Genomic DNA, 12,003 nt, shown 5'->3' with positions numbered 1-12,003 from the left:
CTGCCACTCAAACATAATTATTACCAATCAGTTTTATTCTCCAACGGAGTAACGTCATAAGACTGATCATTGATGCGTGCATGCGTTTACGCAAGAATCTTTTAGTCCTAAGGATACACCAATTGTACCGTGAAATTAAACCCATTACTGTTCCCAAGTAATTCTCCGAATAAGAAACTTTGCAACGCATGTCTTTTTAAGTTTAGCTGTACGTTGCTCCGGTGCCGTTTCGAGGTGGCTGGAAGAATACTTTTTCTTAGTACGTTAATGCACTATAGCGTGGATGGAATTGAATGTGATAGTATACAAGTCCGTAGGTAGGTGGACGGAGGGAGAAAGAGTTAGAGAAAATCAATTTATTTAATGAACTGGGATTGCATTAAATATAATTTAAGAGAAAAAGGGTAATGGTACATTACGAGAGAGACAGACGGACATAGACTCGATGCAATGGAAACGATTTGGCGAAAAGATTCGCGCATTCTTTTGTTCTTGCTACAATAAATCATTTTTTATTTCTTACATTTATTTTACTGTTTCGTGCTAACTGCTCAATCGACTTATTATTATTCTAGGGTTGATCACGAGTTTCGTGACTATGATCACATTCAAGGCAATACGTTTGCTATGTTTGCTCAGCAATGATACGAGTCACGTTAGCTGCTTCGTTAAATAAAATGTTTTTGAAATAAAAAAAAAAAATTTCAAATTTGATACTCTATTCGTATCTGCAGTTTATTTTATTTCGTGTTTGGTGAGAAGCGTGAGATTTGTATAATGAGATTTTTTTATTCGTTTTGTCAGGACTATCCAAGACCCAGCCTCTCAGAGGTTGACGTGGTACAAGCCACCGCTCTCGGTCCTCGTCATTAAGAAGATCCGCGACTCGTCGGTTCTGCCGCCGTTTGTTCAGCTGGTCACGTGGCTGATAGAGGTAATAAGTGAATTTCAATTGAACAGTAAAGGAAGAAATCACGGTGGATGAGGTTGCGTTGGCCTTGAATCTCGGAATCATTCGTATTTACCTAATCATTTAATATCATGATTTTGCATTTGTTTCAATAACACCATTTGTCTCTTACGCAACGGCCCGAAATGTTCTTGCAATCAACATCTGTTGTCGAGAGCCATTTGGCGTAACCACTGCAAGATCTGGCAAATCATCATGGGAAATCTTTTGTGACTGTACGAAGATACAGGACAATTCAGGACTAGCGAACCTAACTGTAGTTGGTCCATTCGTGTGATCTTTATCACAGAACCGAGTTCGGGTTACCTGTTGTTCTTGAAGGACCCTGTACGCGTGTACAGTCAGTCACAAAAGTTTTCGTACCAGATCCATTTGACGGACGGCCCTAATATTTCAGGAATTCCCTGAACTGTTTATAGTACAGCAAATTGTAACGTGTCTACACAGTCTCGCATCAGCGTTTGCCGCAAGAAGTTGGGATATCGCGCCACCAAAAGTAAAAGGGTTTATAGACGTAGGATTTTTTAGCGGACATACGCCCTTATGCTTTCTCTTTATGCTCTTAATGCGTTGGAGTTGGATATAAAACTTTTATCGATGGCACTGATGAACAAGGAACTGTATTTGATTATTACGAAATAAGTTTCCACGGTATGCTAAGGCTTGCAAGAGTACGAATACTTTGTTGACGGACTGTATATCTATATGAAAGATATAAAACGTTCTTAAATTATTCCTTGGTTGGTTTTTGTGTATAGACAATTCTGAAATTTAGTTCGTTTAATAGTACAGTGTATCTTTCAGGGGCCATCTACTTATGAGATTCTATGTATAAGAGTCCCCGGGAATTCGTATTTTACTCGATGATCGATGAGCTATGCGTGATTTCTTGATATCCGACGTGCTTTATGATAAGAAAAATTCGTTGCTATTTTCATCAAGGGAGTATAGTCGTCGTACGAATTTTCGAGATTTTAATTCATATCCACGCATTCGTAATACGTATGTAATTTATTTAATTCAAAAATACCGATAGTGATTATATTTGGTTGCGAAGATGCACTCGGTCATTTGACTGGGAACTTTTGGACTCGACAGAAATCAGTCACGTTCACAGATTAGAGTTATCACTGAAACGTGTCGGATAGGTGACGTACAGAATAGCCGCGATCGCGAATTCTGATCACGCGGCGACCATGTGACCGACATATAATGAGGTTGTACATTTTTTCCGTAACTGATTAAAGTTCGGCAGTCAATGAGAAATGAGAATTTAGCGACGGTCTTATTATTGTGCTTTAGGAAAAAAGAATGGTGGTCTTTGTGGAGGCCTCAGTCCTGGAGGATTCGGCCCTGGCACGAGATCCTAGGTTTCAGGGGGTACGGGACAGATTACAGACTTTCAGGGACGGTACCGATGATCTTCAGGTAATACTTGAAAAAATTAATAAAAAAAAAAAAAAAAATAAATAAAAGCAATCGATACAAGATATTCGTTTGTGGTATGCTGATTGGTTATATTTTTTTTCGTGTAAGAATTTTTTAAAATTTGTTTCCTTTTTTTCGCTGTTTTCACTGTTTTCTTTTATTCAGGATCGTATAGACTTCATCGTGTGCCTGGGTGGAGACGGTACCCTCCTCTATGCCAGTCTGCTGTTCCAGCAGTCTGTACCCCCGGTCATGGCCTTTCATTTGGGGTCACTAGGCTTCCTCACACCTTTTGAATTCGACAACTTTCAGGAACAAGTGACCAACGTTTTAGAAGGTGAGTCGTCATTCTCGTCGTATAAAAATTGATCTGCGCAGAGTACTCATTTTTTATAAATTTTTCCTGAAGCACTTATTTATATTTCTTGAAACATCAGTAGCATAAATCAAAGAAAACAATTTCTAGGTAGAACTAGAAGTTTACCGATAAAATTTCATAATATACAATATATTAAAATCCCACTCATTCCCGTTCCCTTCTACATCCTTAGGTTGGAAACCTGCAAAAAATCCAATACCACCAACCTTACCATCTTTGTTATCTTGTTGTACAAGTAAGACCGCAAAACATTCATTTGATAGAGAAACAAAGTTGACCAAGATTGATATGGAAACAATGTCAAAGGTCGTGCATGCCTCAGTCATGAATGACGAAGAGGAAGAGCATCAGCAGATCATCCTTGCCGCGACGATAGCACGTAGTATGTTTATTACTCAGTCGGGTTATCGGTTTTTTAAAATTATTTTTCTATTCGATTCTGTATCATTTTTATATCACTCTATAGCGATCAGCCTAATCGACCAAGTCGCGCTATTGTAAATATTAACATTCGCGACGGAGGAATTAACGCTAGCGCGTCTATGTTGCTAAACGAAAATGTCTATTATTTTCATTATTAGTCCTGACTAACGACTTTACAGTCAATTGCGTAAGCCGACTTTCAGTTCAGACGCTGCTTTTTTTTCTTTTCTTTAATATAATTGTATTTTCATTTGTAGCTTATAACCGACTAAAATTAATATCTGGGAGATCAACGACAAAAACTTTGAGATGAATTGGAAATTCGTTGCGGAAATAATAACCTTGTCCTGCTTTTGATCTCATAGCGAGTTCCTCTATCTTTTGTCCCGTTTAGAAGAAGATGACGTGCACGTGCTATTGAGATGCATTTGGAGCTTAGAGACATTATTTTTTAATAGAAAAGAAACTGTTACGTGCGCAATAATTTTTTTAATGTGAATCTACGTACATGGGATTTTGATTAGGAAATTGTTACGTTGGACCAGGTACAGATTATATACGTATTAAGGTCCGTATAAAGTGACGTATCATAATATAGGTACATTAAAAAAAAAAAAAAAAAGAAAAACACGAATGCTCGGTGAAAAGTACTGAGACGAGCAATAATTTAGAATTCAATAAATATTACCGACATAAAATATTCAAATTTCCTATATTGATATTCTGCCAAGAAGCATAAACAGCATGACTTTCATGGCTAAAGATATTTTTGTCATATCAATACACAAAAGGTTATCAATCGAAACGAAATAATATCATGGTATTCTTATAATGTGGAAGTACTGAAATTTTGAATCGGCGATCGTCATACCGATTATACGATGGAAAAAAAAGATGAAGTGCTACGCACAAAGGGAGAGTTAATAAAATTCTTCATGTTTTGTTCTATTTTCAGGACACGCAGCTTTGACTCTGCGCAGCAGGTTGCGTTGCATAATAATGCGAAAAGGCGAAGAAGGCCAACCAACCAAACCTCCGACAAATTTGCTCGTCCTGAACGAAGTCGTAGTTGATCGAGGTCCGTCCCCGTATCTCTCGAACATCGACCTTTTCATCGACGGCAAGCACGTAACCAGTGTCCAGGGTGACGGTTTGATAGTCAGCACGCCAACGGGTTCCACGGCTTACGCCGTAGCAGCTGGTGCAAGCATGATTCATCCGTCGGTACCGGCCATTATGATTACACCGATTTGTCCACATTCGTTATCCTTCAGACCCATCGTTGTACCTGCTGGAGTTGAGCTCAAGGTACGTTGACTTTATGCACGATCTATTATATCAAATTACCTGAATGCGTATCTCGGAAAAATCTTACACTTGCGCAAAAGTCTTAATTGGCAATTTATTCTTGTAGATATATGATTGCAACAATTTAATTAATAATCAATGTACTTAGCCAACTGACGTTAGCATGTTTCTTGGTTATTTGTCACGTTGTTGTATGACCTTTTGACTTGTCCAACAAAGGTTGCAATTTCGTGTATGAATAAGATAAAATGAAATTGGCATAGATTCTCGAAAAGATTTTGATGAATATCTTCAACTTACGTTTGTTAGATTTCCGTGTCTCCGGACAGCAGGAACACTTCTTGGGTCTCGTTTGACGGTAGAAATCGTCAGGAACTCTTTCACGGGGACAGGTAATGAAAACACTAAGTATACATTCTAATTGGATATTCGTATTTTCAGATAATGGCGAACAGCAAGGCTCGCAGCACAGCCTACGTCTCCTTCGATGGTCGAAATCAGCAAGAACTGCGCGTTGGGGACAGGTTTGTCCCATGTTTTTTGACTCTGCTATTCACTGTGCATCCTCCATGTACTGTTTGACATATTCATTTCTTAACGATGAATCCATCCAAGATGGATCTTTCCATTAGTCGGCGAATATTCGCTTTTACTAACACTGAATGAGACGTGGGCTGTGGACCGCTGTTCGGGTGATGGAATTCTTCCAGTCATCATTCAATGTATCATCATTCTCTCTTGTCTACTTTATTGCGTATCAGCCGCTTTAAAGCGTTATTCTATGTTCTACATATCATTGTACATCAAGTATTTCTTCGAATCATTGTATGTACACCGTAGCTACAAAGTACACTTGATAATAGTCGTTCGATTAGTTTCTCTTATCAGTTTCACTGATACAGTTACTGGCAATTGGTTAATTAAATTTGACGTGCTGTCCTATAAAAGTATTTGCTATTTATCTCAAGTATAGTTACGTATGTGTTTGATCATAAACCATAAAACAGGTCGTTGTCTTGATATTTATGAGAATGCTTATGCTTTATCTTTATTCTATTTTCAGTTTAAGAGTGACAACCTCAATATATCCAGTGCCGAGTATTTGCGCTGCTGATCAGATAACGGATTGGTTTGATTCTCTGGCGGAATGTCTACATTGGAATGTACGAAAACGTCAGAAGCATCTGGATGAGCTGAGCGACCTGACGCACTCGTCGAGCAATGACACTCTGGACTCTCTGGATCGCGATAGTTAAGGACCAAATTCGCCATTTTATATCACGAATAGCAGAATCCGATGCGCTGAGAATTTTGCGCTAAGTCAGTTGAACCTCGCGACTGCGTCTTTCTATATTGTATTTCTATAGTATTACAACGACACGGGAAGAAGAAAAACAAAAAAAGCGTAAGAAGCGATATGGAAATATTGTATTTTTACAGACAATGGCGCAATGATCGTATCATTTTGTCGTTCAAGTGCTTAATATTGCGAGGTGGTGTTCATTGCGGACCAACATTTTTTAAGATCGCGCAAAATGTTGTTCATCGCGTTCTTATGAGTTCCAAAATAATTGGAGTTATATTTTTAAGAAAAATTGTTGGCATTGTATTCGTATCCTTTGTTTTGGTATAATAGTATTTCCAAGATCTGGATATAAAAATAAAAGATACGAGTACAGAACTTTCGTTATTGCATTTTTATTATAAGCTTCCTTATTGTATGTATTGAATCGATTTATCAATAATTTAATTTAATTCGAAGCTCTATCCGATTGACATTTGGCAAAGGATACATTTCGTTCATTCTTTATTTTTCTCTATGTCCTTAATTCATATAGAAGGATATTCTAGTGGGTCGATTTTTGTTTTTGGAAATCGACTCGTTTCCATCACAATGTGACAAAATGTCACAAATCTATACACGAGGCGTTGCGTGTGACAAGTAAAATAAATCTCAATTTATCATAGATCAGAATTGATTATTTTTAACGATGACTACATCTAGAACAATTTGTTATAAATGTGAATCAACTTTCCTATTAACGATTCTTTTTAATAAAATAATTTTTGTACAGAAGTTATCTATAGTTGCAGTGAATTTATTTTATAGGAATTATTTACTGTTAACAGATTTTTTAAAGTAAACTTTGCCGTAATGCATACTCCTTTTTTTAGGATCAATTACACATTCAGAGAACTCGTGTATTGCGAATTTCAAATATTACCCTTTAAAATAGAATTTGTGTTGAATTATTTTCGTTTGAAAATCAATACGTTTTGCACATTATCTTTATGTGCTCGTATGCTTTTATTGATATGTTCATTTCTTTAATTTAAAGGAGCACTCAACTATCAGCTAACGAGCTGCCTGCTTAATTTAATCAACCTAGCTAATTAAAACTGGATCCCTATGCTGTTTGTGTTTAGAATATAGCACGACCAGTTATTCCTGTACAGCGAATGAAATAAAATTATAAGAAAAGGGAAATAAATTGTATAGTAAGACTTTACAATATATGTATATACCATTGCTCAGCAACGGTTTAGTGTTAAATTCTTACAAAAATAAATAATACAAGGAGAAATGTGTAAAGGTCTGTGTCCACGGTCTGAGAACACGGAGGTACCTCATCGGTCTTAAAAAGTTATGGATATTCATATAGCATTTTAGATGGCAGGTTTTTTTTGATAACAAGTATACAGTATAGTCCCATGCAACTGTAACTCTGTACCCCATCAAATTTCATGACTGTATAGAAAAATTTGGCAATCTAAAACTTACCATGCTACACCTTACACTCGACAAAATAAATTCAGCTAAATTACATTGTTGTTAATATTGATTATCTAAAAGAAAAGTATAAATTCTTGAATTATTTTTGATTATAATATAATTAAAACGAACGGATGTGTTCAACTGTTTACGTATCGCTGTCATAACTGCAATGCGCCTTGTTGCAAGTAGAATATTATATAAACTGGAAAGAAATAGAAATGCAGGCCGAAAGAAAAAAAAATAGTAAATAAATATTTACTTCGCTCAGAGAAATATAAGATTGTGACAGTAAACCTATTTTGAACGTCGAGAAGATGAATAAGAAGAAATGAGGAACGCATGAAAACCAGAAAGAAATTGTAAAACAGAAAAACAAGAGTTAGAGAATAGAATAGTATATAGTTATAAAATCAGTTATAAATAGTTGTTATATTATATAGTTATATTATAAATATTGTTAACTTATAGTTAGAAACAGAATAGGAGAGATGAAAGAATGAGTAGGCCGATGGAATGAATAAGAAAGATTTAAAAGATGGAAACAAATGAAAAAAGGCATATGTGGAAAAAAGGAAGAGTCGAAAGAGATGGTATGAAACAAGAAAAATTGACGAGTTAAATGAGAGGGAGGAAGGATGAGGAATGAAAGAAAGGTAATCAAAAGGAAGCAGGATAGGAAATTAAGGAAAACTGAGTGAAATAGGATATTTTCGTGAGGTCCTACCTCTCCACGAAGAAGTCACGACCCCTCCGAGACTCGACTGAGAAGACCGTGATTTAGGGATTGAGGAAAAATCTCCCCGAGTCCTGAGATTACCACACTCAGGACTAGAGGGGAAAAACCTCGGAATGAAAGGAGGCTGGGCTGAGCGACAAGAAAGACGCAAAGCTAAGTTAAACGCGAAAGATCTACCTGTAGTCAAGGATTCACCGCAACGAAAGACGATGGGTGTAGCACCTAACGGCGTCCGTTCGAGCATCGCTAGGACATCCCGAAGGACGATGTTTAATGCCACAACATATGGCACTTCCCACTGAACAAGCTCAGTGAGTTAGACGCAAGAGACCGCGTCCGCTCCCGGGAGCGGACCCCGTCAAACATTGATTCCCACGCAAAATGTCTCCGACAGAGGGTGACTCTAGACTAGCAGGTGATCAATAGCACCTGCACCTACTTCAAGTGAAGCCGACCCAAGGCACAAGCACAAGCAGGACTTTATCCAGAGCCAACCGACTACCTCGCACGATCTCTCCCCACTGTCACATAGGATCGTCTTTACTCATATGACTGTTGGAGGGTCAACGGCACGTTGGAGCGTTTTTAGCAAAGCGAACAAATTACACTGAAGACGCAAAAGATAGACACCCCAGCTAGATTTCACTATACGAAAGACCATGGCCGTGGCGTACCCTAAGCGGGCTCAAAGACCCCTTCGAGAGACCCAGGTCCTCTTACGGCCACAACTTGGGCATCGACCCACTGAGCAAGCTGAGCGGATGAGGCGGAAGAGCAACCCCCGAAACCATGGTCTAGACGTGTAGCTACTCTAACGGGGTGACTACCCTTATATAACTACTAGAATGAATATGTTCAGCCCGACCAAAGAAATAGAAAAAGTAAAACAAGCGCAATGAAAAAGTGAGGTGAAATAGAACGAAAGTTGAAAGCAGAAAAAATGTAGACGGAAAGAAATAAAGAAAGTAAAAAAATAATAGATTATAGTAAGTTAGAAGTGAAGAAGAAATAAGGATAGAAAGAAAAAAAGAAATAAGAAAGTAAAGGAGTATGAAGTTAGGAAAGTAACGACTAGAAGTATAAAAGTAAAGAAAAAAAGGCGATGAAATAATTATAGGGAAAAAAAAAGGATAGAAATTGATAAAATAGAAGCATCCAAGAGACCAGTATAGGAGACCGGCTCGTGGAATAATTAGTGCTCCGAGCTCGGGTATCCCTTCTAGTGCTTCCCCCGCTGCCTGCGTCCTGCACGACAAAAGTCTGCGCTTTGATAAATTTAACAATTTCCAGTGCTTTTAACTGTTCCTCGCCATGCTTTCTAATATTTTTCTCATTTTCAATATATCTTTTGTTGTTAAGGGGACTCTGGACTTCTTATTTACCATGCGAGTAAAATATCAACGAAAATCATAAATAAGATTTTTACAGAGGTTATTTTTCAAATGAGAGTTTACCGCATATTCTGCGAGATTAACAATCATTTTAACATCACTTTCGCAATAATTGTCTCAAAAGTGGAAAAGTAATCTAACCCGAAATGTTTCGCATTTTTCAAACTCATAAGAAAATGTCTGGAACGCAACTTGTCTTCCTCTTGCTTATGGCAGCAGAACGGGCCAGTAGCTAGTTAATAGTATATAGGTCTCCGCTGTACCGACAGCAGCCACAAGCAGCAACGGAGACGTAAGCGGCGTTAGAACAGCAGCCAATTCTGAAAAATAATCTTCTGGCTAATAACAGCAACCTCCCAAACATCGGACCACTTGCTATATATGAACTTCCATCTCCTCTGAAAATTAGTTCACGTTTGCAAATATTTCAAAGACAGTGGCGCCATCCATCCATACTGATTGCAACTATGTAAACCAACTTCAGTCGAGGCCATATGAAAATTCTTTAAACTACATTTGAAAGTGATGTATTATAAAAAAAAACGGCAATATAAAAATAATCGATTTCTAACTTGTAAATTCAGTCAAACTAACGTATAACATGCGCGAAGAAACTATTAAAGTTTCAAACAATACCGACGTCAATCAACAGATTGCGCTGAGGCATTAAATTTCTGTATACTAATATACGTGTCATCATTTATAAAGAGTAATATGTACTAAAATTGAAAATAATTTGTATGAAAAGAGAAATATAGATATATCATTAATACATTACCAGTTTAACGTAACACTTTAACGTAAGTACTAAACACCTTTTAATTATGACATACCTATTCACGTTCCAGCTTAAAATATCGGATAAAAATAGCATATTATAAATTCGAAACCAAATACTTTGTGAAAACACAAATTTTATATTCCCATACTATCTTGCTTTATTATACATTTAGGTAGGGATACCTAGTTCGTTAATATAACCAGTTGCAGATAATAACTTTTTCAATGTTCAGATAATATACTACCACAATGCATAATAACCCTAGCAAACACATTATTACATATAAAGTGCATGTTAATTGTAATTACCCATTCATTCCCATAACACCAATATGACAGACCTGTTATATTGGAATTATGTATTTCAGTGTGAAATCCCAACTAACATCCACGTTACATGCACTCACTCACTATTACTCATTTCAATCTTTATTTCAAATCTTATCACCGCAAAATTATAGATAACATTTGGTTCGTTAAATCATAGAATCGACTGTTTACATATCCCAGTGGCTTTCCTTCTGCGGTTTGGAGATCGCAACTGGCGATACGACGTTAGCCAACGCTAACAGATATATTAATATTCCACGATAGCCATGCGGATCTTGCTTGTGTGATAAGTAAACCTTACTATTTGTCCACTAGCTGATAAGCGATATCTATTTCGTTACATGTTGATCTTCAACAGATGACGATCCTCTTGAAAATAATAATCAAATGACGGATCATTGAGAATGTGAAAAAAAAATATTGACAGATACAGAAGACGTAAGGGATGCAAAAGTAGATCAACAATATTCTACTATTCATGTATGGCTCCAAGAATGGACTTTTTTTACATAAAAATTTATACAGGGGAAAAACTGCCATGCACAGAAAGGAAGTAACGGTCGCGTAAAGAAATGAAAACGAATAAGATCAATATAATATTATACAGTAGTAATCTAGTTTGCGGTGAGATAGAAATGCGATCGATCGTACGTTCGATTGGGTGCATGTGCAGTATGCGGTATACATATGCATGTGCATGTACCTGTTTCACGGGGCCGCTTACCGACGTGTATCAAGGCCAGTCACTCGATTATTCGCATTACTTATGCACTCTACATAACGCGCAGCCATGCACTGCACGCGCCTCTTTGGCAAAGTGCAACCTGCGCTGCCACTTGCTTACTTGCTTACTTACTTACTTACTTGATTATATACTTAGTCGATGGACTTTTTATTAACACGTACTTAGATCAATCGCATTACTTACCTACAAGCTATATGCTTTACCAGAAGGAAATGTCAACTTACTGGTAAAGCATTGCGGATTAACTCAAAATCATTAATAAAAATATAATGATTTCAATGATATTTAGTTAGTCTCGATTAAGGATCTTTATCATTTACCGCCGGCCGCATAACAGGTCATTATAATAATTCACTTACCATACGGAATTTAATTAACCTCGCGGAAGATGACGATTACGAGAAAAGTGAAATTTATTCTGAAAAATTGCTATCGGTAAAAATGAATAAAAATGAAAATGAATAATCATTTTTCATTGTGATAAACGTAAGTTAGAAAAATTAATATCGTTATGCGGGGCTTATGTTTACTTTGAAATTGCCCAATTTTCTGGATCAATGACATCTTCAATTATTTAGTACATTCAATTATTTAGTATGTGAGCTTCCGACGATAACCTAGAGTGGGGGACTCCAGTATACATATACATATACATATATTGTAACGAAATTCTTTAACTTATGACCCAACACCGATAGCAAAACATACGAGAACGACTATCTTCGAGAACCAACCTA

The 12,003-nt window shown here is 37.0% G+C and overlaps 1 protein-coding gene across 16 annotated transcripts in view; it reads left to right on the top strand.

The window, feature by feature from the left end:
• The window catches only part of LOC107269320 (NAD kinase), a 34,042-nt gene extending 26,949 nt beyond the window's left edge, over positions 1 to 7,093 (top strand). For 12 of the 16 annotated variants that reach the window (XM_025086593.1, XM_025086599.1, XM_025086600.1 and 9 more), the window contains 6 exons: positions 805 to 934; positions 2,273 to 2,398; positions 2,564 to 2,735; positions 4,156 to 4,508; positions 4,818 to 4,900; positions 5,572 to 7,093. In XM_025086593.1, coding sequence (XP_024942361.1) covers positions 805 to 934; positions 2,273 to 2,398; positions 2,564 to 2,735; positions 4,156 to 4,508; positions 4,818 to 4,900; positions 5,572 to 5,764 — 1,057 coding nt within the window. In that variant the 3' untranslated portion in view covers positions 5,765 to 7,093. Of the gene's footprint in view, positions 1 to 804; positions 935 to 2,272; positions 2,399 to 2,563; positions 2,736 to 4,155; positions 4,509 to 4,817; positions 4,901 to 4,949; positions 5,033 to 5,571 lie in introns of all 16 variants that reach the window. The other 4 variants (XM_025086598.1, XM_015743039.2, XM_025086594.1 and 1 more) reach the window with 3 other exon arrangements.
• The last annotated feature ends 4,910 nt before the right edge of the window (positions 7,094 to 12,003 follow it).

This window comes from Cephus cinctus, unplaced genomic scaffold (assembly GCF_000341935.2).
Source record: "Cephus cinctus unplaced genomic scaffold, Ccin1 Ccin1_scaffold0631, whole genome shotgun sequence".
Classification (NCBI taxonomy): domain Eukaryota; kingdom Metazoa; phylum Arthropoda; class Insecta; order Hymenoptera; family Cephidae; genus Cephus; species Cephus cinctus.
Note: the sequence above shows the minus strand (reverse complement) of the source record. Positions and strands in the feature narration are given on the sequence as shown.